The 18,422-nt window shown below is 34.8% G+C and overlaps 1 protein-coding gene across 1 annotated transcript; it reads right to left on the minus strand.

Moving 5' to 3' along the window:
- Positions 1-7,917: 7,917 nt before the first annotated feature.
- Positions 7,918-10,848, minus strand: LOC145821476 (disease resistance protein RPP13-like). Its single transcript, XM_082917998.1, has 2 exons — positions 8,241-10,848; positions 7,918-8,134 (listed from the first exon to the last, which is right to left on the minus strand). Coding segments are annotated over exons 1-2 (2,610 nt in total). The 3' UTR covers positions 7,918-8,132.
- Between the last annotated feature and the right edge of the window lie 7,574 nt (positions 10,849-18,422).

The raw sequence follows: 18,422 nt of genomic DNA on the forward strand, positions 1-18,422 counted from the left end.
GATGGTCGTTTATAGAGGAGAGATGAAGTGCAGTTTTAGCGACAAATGAACTCATCACCAAAATGTTTGTAACTAAAAACATTTGTCTTTCTTCGCCCCCAATACTATATATATATATTTTTCAATAGAAATGAATATTGAAAAAAAATAAATAAATTTATAAGTATGAAAAATATTATATCATCAAACACTATTAACCCACAATAGCTAAAAATTAGGGAACTTACCGGTAAGTCCCATGCACAAAATTCAAAACCCATTTAGTCCCAAAACAAAACACTTGCATCAATTAGTCCTGTATGTTTTTAATTATTACAAAAAAAATTTATTTTATTTTTAATTTATAGACGCTCCTACATCCTACCACCACTGGACCTTCGTCAGGCAGTCACTGGAGACTTGTCAGAATTTTCAATATCACTGGGAAGTCGCCGAAGTATCATTAGAAGTTCGCCGGAGTGTTTTGAAAGACATTGGAAGTCGCCAAAATGTCCAGAACGTTTGCTGGATGTTAAGAATATCATCAGAGACTCACCGAAATATCCAGAATATTGTCGGAAAAAAAAAAGAATAAATGGAGAAATTAGAACAAAAAATATAGCGAAATGTACTAAATATTGATAAAATGAAAAAAAAAAAAACGTAACAATAACAAGCAACAACAATATGAAAAAATATATATTATTTTTCAATTTTTGTAGTATTTAAGCAAATAATCTCAAATATTGATCAAACTGAAGAGTAAATTTTGATACTGTAAAATGTTACAGTTTGAAAGCAAAAATCTTTTAAGCATTTATCCTTATTAATTAAACTGAAAAACATGTTATGAAATTGTAAAATTTTATAGTTCTAATGAATGTTATGAAACTGCAAAAATTTTCAATTTTAAAGCATGATTCATTCTAGTACTAAAAAAATTGAAACTGTAAAATTCTATAGTTTTCACCGCCTGTAACTAAAATTTGTAAACAACTTGTTCAGAATTTGAAAATTTTCTCCATTAAAACAATAAAAGAGAAGTGTGTAATATAGAAAAAGTAGAAAAATTGAGAGATCGAATAAGAGAAACATATATAGGAACATGATTGTACTCCGACAACTATTTTTAGTTTAGATCGAGTTGGATTTGATATGGATCTACTCATTTTCTTCGCTGGAAATTCATCTCCTTCGTCATTGGTAATGGTGAAGTAAGGAGTTGGTGGTCGGTGGTAAACCGCAATCGATGGTGGTCGTCAGTCATTGGTCGCCAATAACTATATATCAGGGAGAGAAAAGAAGCAAGATGCCCTGGTTCAATACTATTTTTTTTTTTTACTGACAACTACATGTTTTTATCGTCAAATTACCTAATTAGCAACTAAAATTTACTCTAAAATTCCCGCAACAAATCTCATCAGTCACCAAATTCAACTAATGACCACCAAAATACCTACTACCACCTAAAAAGTCATTGAGCCAAAAATTTTTAAAATATAAGTTTCGTGCTTTCCTGTACATAATTTAGGACACCTGCAAAATAATCCAAAACTAACACCATATCAAACATCAATATCAAATCTAAAACAAACCAGCATAATTACGAATTCTATACAATTCAAAACATTAAAACATAAGTACAAATGTAGATTCATCTGAAGCATCCAAGCCACAAACCGATACAAAACATAGTGTCAAAATATATCTAAAAACACAAAACAAAACAAAACAAAATCCTCTGATGACAACCCAAGCCATTCCTTGGAGTACTATCAAAATAACCCCCTAGCGCACCATCCAAGTTGCCCCTGGCTTACTCAGTCATCTATTGCCATCATTGTTCAGCAGCATGTCATAAATTATGTGTGTACCACGTTTGCTGGTTCAACATCCAGTCTCTACATCGGTTCAACATGACCCCACTACAACAAAAAACACATTTGGTGACCCAAAAATTTGTCGCCAAAAGTACAAATTCCGTCGCCAAAAGAATCGGCGACAAATATACAACTTGTCGCCAAAGGCCTGTCACTAAAAGTATTGGCAACGAAATCAGAAGTTGTCACTGTATGTAGACATTTAGCGACAAGCAAAATTGGTCGCCAAAAATCATATATTGTTGCTACAAATTACAATTTGTTGCTAAAAGGTTAAAATTTGAATAGGTTATGTACTTTTAGCGACAAATAAATGCGTCGCCAAAAGTACTATTTAACGACAAAATTAATTTGGTTGCTAAAAATCACGTTTTTAGCGACGAGTTAGTTTTGGTTGCTAAAAGTTCTTGGAATAACCACCAACTTTTAGTGACAAAAACAATATGTTGTCGCCAAATATATTAACAGCGACCAAAATACCACCTGTCACTAAAAATTCAGTACATAAATTTTGATTTTAATAATTTTCCTGTTCAAAATAATCCAAAATACTTGTTTTCCTGTGCACAATATATACACAAATGTAATGTAAATAATAATACACCTATGCATGACATTCATACTAATTCAAAATTAATAGCTATGAAAAATCCCAATAAACATAATTACAATTCTCTGACAATCTAAAACATGCATACCAAAGTACTTACAAACTACTAATATCAAACCCATAAATACATTACCAAATCCTATCTCAAAATATTTTCAAAATTACAACCAAATATTTTGATGTTAAACATCTAACCAACAAGTCATTTACTAAAATCCTATGTCAAAATATTTACAAAAACACAACACCAAATATTTTGATGCTAAACATTTAATCCATAAATCATTTACCAAAATCCTATGTCAAAATATTTCCAAAAACACAAAATCAAATCTTCTGATGCAGCCCAAACTATTTTCCACCATTGCCAATCTGTCACATGAAAAAAGAAAAAACAATATTAGATTGACAAAAAAAAAAAAAAACTTGATATGAACTTCACAATTTTGATTTTAATTTTGTAACGGGAAGTCCAATCGGGTGCTGTTTGCTCATACAACTCTATTTAGGCTTGAACAAGCTACCCGTGCCAAGTTCGGTGGTTTCAGTGGTCATTTTGCAATTTTGGCCCCCGAACGGGCCTTTTAAGTCTTGTGTTTTACATTTTTTCTTCTAATTTTCTAACCGGAAATCCAATCGAGGTCCCGTTTGTTCCTACAAGTCTATTTAGGTTTGAACAAGCTGTCCGTGCCAAGTTTTGGTGGTTTCGGTTGTCATTTCGCAATTACGGCTCCTGAACGAGCCATTTAAGTTTTGTGTATTACAATTTTCCTTCTAATTTTCTAACCGGAGATCCAATAGAGGTCCCGTTTGTTCCTACAAGTCTATTTAGGCTTGAAAAGGCTATCTGTGCCAAGTTTTGGTGGTTTCGGTGGTTATTTTGAAATTTCGGCCCCCGAACGGGCCTTTTAAGTCTTGTGTTTTACATTTTTCCTTCTAATTTTTTAACCAGAAATCCAATCGATGTCCCGTTTGTTCCTACAAGTCTATTTAGGCTTGAACAAGCTGTCCGTGCCAAGTTTCGGTGGTTTCGGTGGTCATTTCGCAATTTTAGCCCTCGAATGGGCCTTTTAAGTCTTGTGTTTTACAATTTTCCTTCTACCTTTCTAACCGGAGATCCAATTGAGGTCCCGTTTGTTCCTACAAGTCTACTTAGGCTTGAACAAGCTGTCTGTGCTAAGTTTCAGTGGTTTCGGTAGTCATTTCAAAATTTCGACCCCCGAACGGGCCTTTTAAGTCTTGTGTTTTACATTTTTCCTTCTAATTTTTTAACCGGAAATCCAATCGAGGTCCCGTTTGTTCCTACAAGTCTATTTAGGCTTGAAAAATCCGTCCATGCCAAGTTTTGGTGGTTCCGGTAGTCATTTCGCAATTTCGGCCCCCGAACGGGCCTTTTAAGTCTTGTGTTTTATTAGGAGCTTTAGAATAAGAGGGTTGGTCGGATTAATTTGTCCAATTCGTATCAAATTTAACCCCAAAGACTAAAACTTGCACATTTGAGTTATTTTAAATGCCCAACTCATTTAAACCCATCATAACTCATACATTAGAACCTCTAATTTGTCAAACTTGCTAATTTCAAATTACACACTTCATCTTACCAATGCCTTTGTGATGTTCACACAGAAAATGAACTGATAAACTAATAATGAGGAATGAGGTGATAAAAAAAGGCATGCCCCTGAATACCAAGTTAATTCCTTCATCATAAAAGATAAAACAATGAAAAAACACATGGAACAAGAGCAAATCATGTCCATCAATCACACAATAATTATAGAAAATAGAAATTTGTACAAAGTTTTAACAGACTTTGGCATTAAAAAATCTTTCAGAAACTAAAAATTATGAAAAATTTTAAATCAAGATGCACACAGTTTTTTTTTTTTTTTTTTGAACAAAGATGCACACAGTTTGACTATCAAGATTTTGCCACATAATTTCAGACTACACAGCAAAAAAATAAGCTTTTACACAGACTACACTCATTCTAACAACAATTTCAGGTTAAATGGTGGGAAAAGGAAACTCAACTCTGGCTAGGAAACTCAACTCAACTCAACTCAATCTTCTAATCCGAACTCTAAAACAAGCAGTAGAAATAAATGTTTCAAAAGAGTGATAAAATGGAATTCCCTCTTTGTTTCCTATGCAAATCTCCTTCAACTTATCATCAATTATATAGTCTTTGAATAATTGTTCTTGCAGGAAAAAGGAAGAGGCGTTTGGTGGTGGTATGACTGGAGAGAAGACAGGATCCACTAACCATATAATAATAGAGTATTTTGGCTGATGTGACACTTTTGTATTGGCTGTCCATAAATCCTTCATTAACGGGACAACCGTGTACAATACAATCTCTACATCTAAAGAAACTTCTCTTATAAAACAAGTGCTAAAAATCAGCAGTAGTGTGCTGAAAATATGTCGCAGAATATAGACAATCTATATGTTGAAATCAAGGAGAAGAACTAGTCAAAGATGAAGCTCATGAATGAGAATCTTGTAGTTGACTCCTTATTTATCACGTGCTAAATATGTACAGAATTTCAGTAAATTATGTATGATTAAATGTAATTCTTGTATATAAATATAGTGCATCTCAATAAAAAGGTCTCATAATTCAAGTTTTTTCAAAACTCTATTTTTAGAAATTCTTCATCCAAAACTAGATAAGAAACTGAGGAAAAGAAAAAAGTTCAAGAATAATGAGTATGTACTATTATATATCTAAAATAATATCATCTAAAGAATCTATATGAAAAAGAGTAAAAATTGAAACCCCAAAAAATATGAGAGTGCTCTATGATAATCAAAAGTTACATCAACTTGTAGTAACAAATGTTTTCACAGAGAACACTTGATGTGAATAATTAGCCATTTCAACAAATTATAAAGGCTAGCCAACTTATTTATACAATGAGAAGAAAAAAGCTTTATATATAGATAGCATTGGCTTGTTTGCTATGTGTATATTAATATATATATATATATATATATATATATATATATATATATATATATATATATATATATTATTAGGGAGTAATCAAAAAAGCCAAGAATCCAGTACAAAAATTCAAATTCTAGTTCACATCCACAACCCAGAAAATATAAAAACAGAAAACAATGAAAATGACTCTAATTAGTCACATAGTCAAAGAAATTGCTCATTCAAATTCTAGTCCACTGCAACTTTTTGTCTCTTTCAAACCAACACACAGACACGTGGTGGGTGTGAAAACACCACTTACAAAATGCACACCAAAAAACAATTACTCAAGATCACCTATAATTACTCTGATGTCTCTGAAATCATCAAAATTTCAAAATATTTACCAAAATCAAAGCTTAATGCCTAGCACAAAACATTGGTTTAACAAATGATCAAACTACCAAACTCAAACCAGATTTCACAAGAATCAAAATCTATAAGGTGATATATCGAAAAATCTGAGCGCACCTTTCCATGCCAGCAAATTTGTGCGATCGATACCCAAATTATAATATCAATCCCCAAAAAAATACAAAATCAGTTACAAAATCAGTCCGAAATTCAGAATATACCAGTCCCGAAAATCAGTTCCAAAATCAGTCCAAAAATTAGAATATATCAGTCCGAAAATCACAATATCAGTCCGAAAAATCAGAATATCAGTCCGAAAAATTAGATTGATGAAAAAGAAGAAAAAGACGAAGATGAGAGAGTGTGAGAGTGTAAGGGAAAAATCAGTCCCATTGATTGTGTTGTGTTCTGCAATGCCGAATGAAATTGATGATAAATAAGAAAGAAAGGAAGATGAGACAATGTGAGAGAGTGAGAGTGAGAGTGAGAGGGAGAAGGAGAGGGAGAGGGAAAGAGAGACGAAGAAGAGGGAAAGAGGACATACCTCTGTCTTCTGTTGTGCCGTTTCAGGTTGTGGAATGAGAAAACGAAGAAGACTCATTTTAGGTCAATCTTGTTTATTCGGTCATTAAAAAAAAAAAAAGACAGATTCAAAACGATGTCGTTTTGACAAAGAAATTTATTGGCGACAAAAATTATTATGTTGCCATAAATATCATTCACCTTTCAGCGACTATTTTAATTTCATCGCCAAAAAGTCCAAATTGGCGACAAACATTTTTGTCGCCATATATTAATTTTGTTGCCAAAACTTTTTTAGCGCTCCCGCGCAAAAAATTAAATTGGCGCCAACAATTTTTGGCGACGAATTGAGATATTTGTTGCTAATGGTGTATTTTTTGGCAACGAACACGTATATTGTCGCCAAAAACATACAATTGGCAACTAAATTTAATTTGGTTGCTAAAAAAAGCCGCCAAAAATGCTTTTTGTTGTAGTTCCCTGTAAATTGTTCTGACATTGATTCCGGTCAGTTCCTAGAACGGTTTGGCATAACCCCATAAACTATCCCGACATTTATTTCAGTTAGCTCCTACAATAGTCCGGTACGACCTTAAACTGTCCCGGCATTAGTTCTGACCAGTTTGTATAATGATCCAGCAAGACCTTAAACTATCTCGGCATTAGATCTGCCCAATTTCTACAGCGGTCCGGCACGACCTTAAACTGTCCTGATATTAGTTCCGGCCAGTTTCTGTAACGGTTTGGCACGACCTTAAACTGTCTCGGCATTAGTTTCGGTCAATTTCTGTAACGGTTTGGCACGACCTTAAGCTGTTCTGGCATTAGTTCCGACCAGTTCCTACAATGGTCCGACATGACCATAAACCGTCTCTCGGTATTAGCTCCAGTCTCTAATCTATCTTAAGTGCCCTTGCGCTTCCGTTCGGATTTTGCAATCTATTTACCTTTTATTTTATTTAGTTTTATTTCATGTTTTAGTTTCTCTCTCCAAGTTCAAGATGTTTATCCTCCTATCTTGAGTTTGAGGGGGGATGTTACTGTATATATAGTATATATTTTTAGATATATTAGGTATTGATTTTCTAGATATATTTATATTGTCATAGTTATGTTGTTTATAGGATACTTTTTCTCAGTCTATATATACAGGTCTTCTATTGTATATGATTAATTAATTGAATACAATACATATTAATTTTTCTCTCTCTACTATTCTAACAACTAGCATGTATACTCAACCAAGAAAAAAAGAAGAAGAAAAAGAAGAAGAAGAAGCCTCAATCAATGCCAAGTTCTTTTTTATTTTATTGTGGCTGATGATGCCACAAGTGGTGAAATGTTAAATTTGCACATAATATATGGTGCAACCGATAAAGGTGAAACCAAAACTTGTTGTTAATCTCCTACATGAAAGACTGAATTCATTCAAACCAACAAATCAGCATGATGTCAAATTTTTTTAATTAATCATTCTTAATTTAAGAACCATGCTGATTCAATCTCACTTTCAAATCCACATGTTAGAATGCTCTAAATTCTATGAGTATTTCAGCCTTAAAAGTGAGCCACTTCATGAACATACAAATGAATTTTATTTAATTAAGCCAAACACAAGTTAAAAATAGAGTTGCAGTGTATTTTACATAAAAAGAACGGTGTTGTGAACAGCAGAGATACAACAAGCTGCATTTTTTTTTTTTTGCAGCACATCAACTCTTTGAAGTCTTTTGACAGTCTTGACTCCAAATTAAAACTGCATTTTATTCCAGTCTCCAGTATCCGCGAGCATTAATCCTTCATTAAAAACATTAATATAATTATAAGATCCTTAGTGATCTGTTCACATTTGGTTCATTAAAAAAAAATGATAGACAGTATATTACAAATGAAGAAAACTTACATGCGAGGGACGAAGGCTCCCACTCATTGGTGAGTAAAATGTTGCTTCCCAACCTTTTTTTAACATCTGCAACAAAATCCGGCGACATGTTTGTTAAAAGTAATTCCTTCAGGGCAGGCAGGTGCTCTAATCCATCCAACTTTGTCAATTTTTTGCAACCTCTAATTTCTAACTCCGCAAGTTGGGGCATGGCACCTCCCTCCAATGTCCACTGAACTAGGTTTTCTAGCATCCACAATTTCAAGACGTGGAGTTTAGGGAAGTCCCCCGAAACACATCTCATTTCCGACCTTAGATAAGAGAAAACAAGAATCTTGAGGACGTTCAGTTGAGGCAGCAGCTTCCCTATCACCGGCATTGGATCTTCTGTGAGTTTTGACATTGACAATGTTAGGACTTTGAGATTCAGGGGAAGGTATTTAATCCCATCCTTTATCACTCCAAACAAATATAAGTTCGAAAGAGACTGATGGTCCTTCAAAGGACTCAACTCGAGGTCTAAAGGTTGACCAAATCGATCTTTTGATCTCAATCTTAAGGTTTGGAGTTTGTCAAGTCCTGATATGCACTTGGTTGTTTTCTCTGCTGATTTTGGATGGCATGATACTCCCAATTTCAGAAGGCTGGTGAACCAGTCTAAGCCGTATTCATAAGGGTCCTTAGCACCAAGCAGGAGCCCCATTAAGGTCTGAAGGTTTGTCGCTGAAGACTCTTTTGATGATGGCTTCGCAATTGACACCTCGTTCATAAAGAGATGTCGAAGGTTCTTTGCCTTCCAAATGGAACCCGGCAAAGTGGTTATATTAGTATACTTCAAATCTAAAGTCTCCAAGCATGGTAGATCCCCAATTGTTTCCGGACATGATTCTAGACCGGTCCATCGCAAGCCTAAGTATCTTAGGTTCTGTAAGTATTGGCCGAGTTTCTCGGGTAGCAAAGGTTTGTAGACACCCTCTAGGTCAAGCACTTTCATCAGGACAATACCTCTAGATCTCCTCTTACTGATTATTGTGTTAAGCAATGTACCGACTTCTCTGTTAGATGTACCTTGTTTTTGGGCTTCGAATGAAACAAACGAACATAGATGTTGAGTATGAGACTCCAAAGTAGACTTGACCCCAACATAATGATCTGCAAGCCTCCGAATAATCTGATTAGACTCATGTACATGTGAATTGCAATGGCGGATTTGAAGAAATCCTATATCCTCGGCTTTTGGCAAGAAGACATCGTAAAGAAAGCTCGGCATTCGACACGTTTTGGGGCTTCCGTCTTCTTTCCATGTCGCTATTTCAATCATGTTTCTCGACACTAGTTCTTCCAAATATGCCTTGGCCAGATCTTCAGGTTCAAGGACACTAGTCGTGGTAGTAGTTGATATTTGAATAAATCCCTCGGCAATCCACAACTGCAACAACCTCCGCATAGGAATCTCATACGCTTTAGGGAAGAGAGTCAAATAAAGGAAACACGGCTTTAACACATACGGTAGCTCATGATAGCATAAAGCTACGATAGTCAAGAGATCGACTGATTGATCATCATCCCCCAAGTACTGCGAAAGATGATCAATTACACCGGACCACTCATCATTCGGTTGTATGCTCGACAACAATCCTCCAAGCAGGACAATTGCTAGAGGCAAACCGCGACATATTCTGACAATTCCTACCTTGAAATTGTTCAAATTATCATAATTTGCCCCATTTACCACCTTCACGAACAATTCCCAACTCTCCTCATCAGATAACCTCATGAGTTTCAATGGGTGACCCCACGGGTCAACCTCGGATGCAACCTTAGAGTCGCGAGTAGTGAGGATGACTCTGCTTCCATTCGCGGCATCAGTGAAGGGACGTGCTAACATGAGCCAGACATGATTGGTGCAGATACCATCCAATACTATTAGAAACCTGAGCTCCATTAAAATCTGGAAAAGCAAAGCCGACAGTTGGTGCTCGCTCATAAGCTCCACGTCAGCCAATACGCCACATATTGGAATCTGTTTGATTATTGCAAGCAACAGATCCTTGTATGTGAAATCTTTGGCGACGTGGAGCCAAGCACGGCACTGGAAATGCTGCCGAATGTCTACTCTGTTGTAGACATTCCTTGCCAGTGCCGTCTTTCCAAGCGCTTCTTCGCTCACCAGAGAAATCACACGGAGGCTTTTCTCCTCCTCGTTGTCGGTCAATCGAGCTATTAACTCCTTCTCGACATCTCCACGTCCAACAAGTACATCGTGCTGCATTTTTTCGTGCGTTGCGAATGTTTGATTAAATTTCTTATGATCGAGGATATTGTATTGGTCTGTTTGTGTTGCCGGTCGATGTTGATGTGGGAATAATTGAGTGGATACATCTCTGAAGCTCCGTACAATTTTATTCATTTTGTAGGTGAACTGGATTTGGATCCATGGTCTCTTTTGTTGGGTGTTGAGGAGGAAAGATTCGATGATATATTCTGCAGAGTAAAGAGTGCGAAGAAGCCGAGGCCAAAGACGAAGCCGAGACTCATCGAAGCCAGTGGTATTGTTGTTTTCGGCATGGAGGAAGATCAAAATATGTTTGAGGGGTGATGCTATGGTACATTTAGATGTACCATACATTTAGTTATGAACTTATATGATTTTATATCATAACCTATACCATATTAGTCATAACTACCACCATATTAACTCATAACTTAGTTATATTCAATTATTTACTTATACCATATTACTTCATAACCAGGTCATAACTAAGTTATTAAATAATTTTTCTCTTAAATTAGGCAACCGGTGTACCCGGTTACCAAACAGAGCAAAGTCAGAGTAGTCCAACAGTCCCGAAGCCAGTTGGCCTCCCTCTCTGGCTCGTGCTCTTGCTCTTGCTCTTCTCTTCTCCTCCCTCCTTTCTTCCACCATAGTTGGAGCTTCAGCCATTGCCGAAGACCACCAGCCCCGTCGGCGTTGGGACCACCATTCTCTCAGTGTAACCTCTCACTCTCTTGACGTCAAGAACTAGAGTTTCTTCCATTCAAATCAAATATTTCCAAGAGATATTTTCTGTGGCTCATGTTTGTTTCTAACTCTAAACTTCATTTACATTAGGGCTTTTGATTTGAAAACCCTAACCCTTATTGAATATCTGATATTAAGTTTGGTTCTCAATGAAAATTAAAATCTATATCCAATAGCTGTGCCACTTTGATTTTAGAACTGAAGAATGAATATCTGATATTAATTTTTATGGATGGTTTAGATCAATGGGTGTTCCCGCCATATGGATGATTTGTCTGTGTTTATATCAGTATCTACTCTCTGTCTCCCCCATACCCTGTGTCTGCCATCTGTCTTCCTTGCTCTGTTTTTGTGTTTTTGAGTTATATGGTTTGAGTTATACGGTTTGGATTTGGATTACCCGTGTGTGCAGATTTTATTGTGTGCATATTTTATTATGTGCAGATTTTATTATGGTGTGTGCAAATTTTAGTGTGTGCAGATTTTATTTTTGAGTTATTATGGTGTGTGCAGATTTTATTGGATCTTGAATGCTTATTGAGTTATACGGTTTGCAGATTTTATGGTGTTTGCAGATTTTATTGAGCTATACGGTTTGGCTGTGATGAACTCCTTTAGCAGTTTGTTCACTCAGCTAATGTGTTTCATACTTGAACTGATAGCCACTTATAGCTTATTTCTTCCTTTCCTTTCCTTTCACTACTAGAAAAGTGACCTTTTGCTACTATATAATTGTGACCATTTGATTACCCGTCGCAAATAACCAATTCATTCCTTTTTATTTTTTATTTTTTTTACCCTTTTACCCGTTTTCCTTATATTTGCCCTAGTTCTAGAAAAATTCAAACACCGATTGTTCTCTCTCTCTCTCTCTCTCTCTCTCTCTCTCTCTCTCTCTCGTATCACAAACCTATATAGCTTTGCTCTCTCACTCGCTCTTTCACTCACCATTGTCGTCTGAGATATCCGGCGGTATGAATCTCTCTCTGTTCCTCTCTCCCAATTTCTATCTCTCTCAATCTCTCTCTCTGCGCCTATACATACATATTTACATGTATCTATGAAGTATGACTCAGATTGTGTAGTGTGAAGTTTAAATGTTAGTCGGTAAAGATTGGGTTGATGTTGATATAAATGTGTTTTGGTGAATTTGATTGAGGTTTTTGTGAATTGGATTTTGAAAATTGAATCTAATTGCTCAAGGTTGTGGAATTGTTTTAGATGGATTTGAGTTTGTCAATTTCTAATTTTTTTTTTTAATGTGAAATTAGTATTGTTCAATTGTTTTTTGTGTTAATCGAATTGTGCTATTCTGAGATCTGTGTTCATGTAGAATGTGAAATTTGAGTTTTATATGTATACACCTATGAAATATTCAGAAGATTCGAGTTATATTTGATTGATGGAGATGTTGATTTTATGACTCCTCTGTTTTGCTTTAGTGTTCTCTATAGAGGATTGATTTTGGTCCTATGTGGCAGACTCTTTTAAAATTCACATCTGAATTTTTTTTCTCTGATATTTTTTATCACAAATATTTCTGTTTTAGCTCCATGTTTATTATTATTATTTTTTTTATCACAATGCATTATTCTGATAATGCATTCTTCCATATTAACTAAGAAGGCTAGTGGAAATGTTAAAAATGTTTGTTAAAGTGTATTATATGACAAAAAGTGGAGTCCAATTTTGTATGTTAAGGGTTTGTTCATGAAGTAGTTTATATGGGTGTTCCAATGGAGATGTTAAAATGTGTTGTCGTCTTAGCCTCGGCTACTTCAACTCTGCACAACCTTTTTATTTGTGGAACATTTCCACAAAGCTTAAAAATGACTAACCAAAATAAAAACTTTTAACTTCTTTGTAAATAAATTCATAATATACTGAATTTATCCCCGTTATGGAGTTTTTTACATAATCTTTCATAACCATATCAGTTCTGGCTTGTTTTCCTCTCATCCAAAGTGTCATGATTCATGAATTGAACATTAGGCACATTTGCTTTGCAGACGATTTCTTTGTTTTTTGTTATCCGAATGATCAGTCCTTTTACATAGTTTTTAATGCTCTTCTTAAATTCAATAAATTTTCTGGCCTTCCGCCAAAAAAGAGCAAAAGCAAGATTTACATTATTGGTATTGATGATCAATCTAAGATAGTTTTTTGCAATTTAATTCGGGTTCAACTTGGTTCCCTTCCGGTCAAATACTTAGGAGTGCCCCTTATTTCTAGTTAGCTCTCAGCTGATAATTGTAAAGGTCTCATTGATAAAATTAGTTTCTTTCCTACACTGGTAGACTTCACATTATCCAATCTATTCTCTTCAGCAAGTTTTTTGGTCTATGCACTTTATCCTCCTCAAGTCAGTATGCTTGCATATAGAGCAATTGCTCAGGATTTTTGTGGACAGGGACCAACTCTTACCTTCATTCTAATAAATTCGCTTGAGGGACTCTTTGCTTGCCCAAAATAGAAGGAGGTCTTGGCATAAGAAATCTTCTAGATTGGAACCATTCTTATTTCCTCAGGCATATTTGGATCATTTACTCTAAACATCATTCAACTGTGAATTCAATTAGGGGTGTAAGCGGTTTGGTTCAAGGGAAAGTTTAGTACCAAACCGAACCTTTCAGTTTTGTTGGTTAAGGAACCAAAGCAGACCACATTCTACGGTTCAGTTTTCTCGGTTTGGTGTAGAGAAGGGAACATGAGATTTTAAAAGGGTTTTTATAAAAACTTGTACAATCACACATTGAGAATAAATGAAGTAAAATAGTGAAATTTGCTCTATAAATGTCTTCCTCCTTAATTTTTATTAGAAATTGTGTATTGTTAGTCAATTATCTTCTAATGCTCAAATTTTTTAAATATAATATTTCAGTCGTTTTAGTTTGTATGAGTGTATAAAATTTTAAAACCACAACAGATCGCACGTTATGAAAAATAGATCACAAACCAAAATTTCAATTGATCTTGAGCAGTCAGTCTAGTTTCATTGGTTTTTCTTACACCCATAAATTCAATGGTGCTATAGATATCTTATTAGAGGCAAATGCTTTTGGGCTTTTACAGTCCTTTCTGACTGCTCCTGGACTTGGAGAAAGGTTCTTAATCTTAGATCCATTGCCAGACCTTTTGTTAAGGATATCGTTGGACCTGGCTTTTCCCTCCCTCTGTAATGCCTTCCTTTCAGCCCAATTGTTCTAGAGATGATGAGGTTCAGTGCATTATTTCCTCCTCTCTTAAATACAAAGCTACAACACTTGGGATGCTATCAAGCCTCATTCCCTTTCTGTGATTTGGCATAAGATTATTTGGTTCCCTAAGTACATTCCCAGACACGGCTTTGTTTTTGGATGGCCATTAGAGGCAGGCTTAGGACTAAGGCAGGCTCAAAGATTGGGGGGAGATTGATTCACTACTTGTCTCGTTTGTCCACAAAGACGATGAGTCTCTTTCTCATATTTCTTTAATTGTTCCTTCTCTAGAGCAATTTGGGAGCAGATTTGCTGCTTTTCTAAGGCTCAACATTCTAGGGATAATTAGATATCATGGATTACTAACCAATTTAGTGGGAATTTTTTTTTCCATATAGTGAGGAAAATTGTTTAGGCTGCAACGGTATACTAAATCTGGCAAGAGAGAAATCATGGGCTTTCAAAGGATGTCATAGGCCTACATATTTGATGAATCAGATTAGTTCTAATATTAGAGTTCAATGTTCTCAGTTTGCATCTATTAAGCAATCTTACTCTAATCTACTATTGTGTAAAAACTAGTAGATTTGTGAGAGAATTTTTGCTCCAAATTAGTCTAGCTGCTTCATGTTTTTCTTGATTTTGGTATTTGAAAGGTATGCCTCCCTTGATTTTTGTATTCTTTGTTTCTTTTAATGAAATTCTCACATACCAAAAAAAAAAAAAAATATTCATAATAGGATGACCTTAAACTAATTTTAAGCTTTTAATTGACTTAAGTGCAATTAAATGGCCATTCACTTAAGTGTAAATTTTAATAATCCCTAATAAAAATGAAATGCCCAAACCAAAACTTGAAACACCTAATTCAATTCATTCAATTTGATATCACTCTGCATCACTACTTAGTGCCTTTATGATGATTGAATTGAAGCTTGATTAACGAGCCCACTTAGAAAAAAAACAAATGATATATATATATATATATATATATGAATATATATATGTTTGTATACTCACCAAAACTGACCTTAGTTCACTAGTCTGCAACAGACTGATTAACCTCGTGGGCTATGAACTCATAAACATGTAAAACACTCTTGCTTCAAGTTTTAAACCTTTCACTAAATATTTGATTCATATTTCTAGTACTCTACATAATTATGTATATTATATGATCAAAGATTTTGAAATTAGGTTTGTATTTTTTTCTCCCACGGATAAAACTATTGGACTGATTCATCTCACCTGGACTAAGATTCTAAAGCTAAAAGTTGCAATCATTCACCATGAAATGCTTATGGATTAGCTATCTCCTATAGTAGAGACTAGAGAAAAATGTGATTAGTTTTGAAATGTTCCATATGATACATGATTAGGAGTTCAACTTTCGTTGTCATTTCTTGCTATTGGTGGAGCAATCCATGTTAGCTGAAATTCTTTTAGCTCTCATTGTTGCTGATTATTTGTTTTCATTCTAGTACTTCAAAGATCTGCTATCAAATTATAGAAAGGCTTGTACTAAATAAATTCTCAAATTTGAAATGCATCAAACAGAAAGTGACCACTGCCCACTGGCATTTGGCACTGTGTAACAATTGACGTTATTGAAGTAACAGAAAGTTGAAATGATCAACTAATTTATACTTCTAACATGGATTGTCAAATTATATGGTAACAGAAAGTTGAAGTAATAGAACAATACATGTTTAGTTGATTCATTTCGCTGACATGATTATTTGATTCATTTCGCTGTCATTTCTCATCATTCCAAATTAGTAGTAGACCCGGGAGGTACGTTCATTGCAGTGCGTTGCTCTCTTTTTATTAATGTTTTAGTAATAACTCATAATGATGTATGCTTCCCTGTGAATGATGGTAGAGAGTGCTCTGGATGAGAGAAGTCATCGGAGGGCAGCACTTGAAGCATCTCTTCATGAGGTTTTATTTTAGATAATAAAATTTGTGAATGGGAAAAAAGATCACATTCCACCCATACCGAATCTTGAAGGTGTCTCCTTTCTCTATGAAATTGCTGTCTCAAGGTGAGCTGTTTTATCAATGACATTGTTCTGGTGATTATTTTTCAATACAATTGTAGTTGTTTCAATATTTAGCACCTTTCTTAAAGGGTAGCTGTCATATTTCATTTTCTCTGTTGAATTTTACAGGCTTCTACCTTCCTTGTTTCCTTTTCTTTTTTATTGTTATTTAATATATTTTCATGTATTGATGTGGTTTTATTTTTAATTTTGTTTTTTCAATGCATTTGATATGTTTATGAAAAAAGAAACATTATGCTTTTGGAGTTGTTCTTTGTGTGCATGGATTTTGCATTTGTACCAACTCAAAAAGAAGAAAAAAAGAAAAGACAAGGAAAATATCTTGTATTTCAGAGTACATGCAACCTGAACTTTGTTTTTGGCAGCTTTTTTGTTCAAAGGCAACACTTCTTACTGGAATGGTTGTGTTTATGAGTTCTCGTGAAATGAAATCGTGAGATTTTATAGTTGTGTTTGTGGGGATGGGTTTTGGACCCTAATTTTCCATGCAAGGTGTCTTCCTTAACCATACACTTTGCAAGATGCAAATTAATCTTTTGAGTTGTTGCAATGTGTTTAGTTGATTAATGCATCCAAATTTTTAGTTCTCATTATTGTAAAAAGATCACAAGATTAACAACCTTGGAATGATGGATGATAATAGTTGCAGATGTGCTACTTACTCTGCAACAGTGGCATTGCCTCATCCATCACCATTTCTTGAACTCCCCATATATATGACATAAGGCTGCATTATGATATTAATAGCTCTAGGTAGTGATTAAATACAAATTTATTCAGCATTTGTATGGTGTCTGATAGGGTTATGTGCTTGGACTATTATTTGAATGCCCCAAAGTATAGATATAAATTAGTAGAAAATTGACTTGCTCTGTTCTTTTTTTTTTTTGGCAGGATGAAAATCGGGCAGCTTGGATTTAGCCCACATACATAGCATTTAACTTTTCTAGGAACCTAAGAAGAAGATTTAAGGTACACATTCTAGAATAGTGAACACAAGCATTGAATTATTTTGCTGTTTTATTAAGTTTTCTTTATTTATTTGCAATCTCTGCCTTTTCTCCGCTTTGCTTGAGGCTTTATGTCTAAAGAAAGATCTAGAAATTGGATACTCTATGTTCTGATCTATTTCTCCTCATAATGTGTATTGATCAGGTGCAAGCTTGGATTTGAGGAACATATATCTCCATGGTTACAAATTAGAACTCGACTGGTACCTTGTACAGTGGTGAACACCAGCATTGTAAATTTTGACTTTACTAGCATTTTATCTGGATTGTATATTTTTCATAAAAGAACTTTTCCCAAGGTTTTAGTTGTAATAACTTTCACATATGGCTCCAATTTTGAGACTCAAATGGAATGCCTGATTAAACTAGAATGCTATATTGTCTAAATTCTTGTCATTGCTATTCCTAGAGTACTTAACGTTGCACTTTTATGTTTTTTTTTTTTTTTTTTTTGTTTTTGCGATTGTAACAAGATGGTCGCCAAAAATCATGTGTTGTTCTTTGTTTTTTGCGATGGCAAAATAGCGGTCACCATAAGTAGTTTAGGCGGTCGCAAAAGTATTTGCCACCCCCACATTTGCCACCCCCATTTGCCGTCGCATGGGCCGTCGCAAAAAGTCTTTTGTGACTGTTTTTTTTATTATTTGCGACGGTTTACAACGGTCGCAAAAAGTGTTTTTTTTAGTAGTGTTTCCTCTCCTATAGCTTTTGGACTAGAAGCAACATTAAGGAATCCTAATTCTTCCTAACTTCCTTATGTTGTTTTGTGAGCAGTATGTCACTTCAACTACAAAAAAAAAAAAAAAGATTAAATTTTAAGTACTTCATTATGATGAAATTCTGGGTTTAATGAATCAAAATAAAAATTAATCAAAACACTTATGGTCTGAAAATTGCCTATACGGATGACC

Source organism: Camellia sinensis, chromosome 3 (genome assembly GCF_055761805.1).
Source record: "Camellia sinensis isolate YWXY chromosome 3, ASM5576180v1, whole genome shotgun sequence".
In the NCBI taxonomy this organism is placed as follows: domain Eukaryota; kingdom Viridiplantae; phylum Streptophyta; class Magnoliopsida; order Ericales; family Theaceae; genus Camellia; species Camellia sinensis.

Excerpts from the sequence above, each read along its gene's own strand:
- LOC145821476 (XM_082917998.1), bottom strand. The coding sequence starts at position 10,848 with ATGTATGGTACATCTAAATGTACCATAGCATCACCCCTCAAACATATT.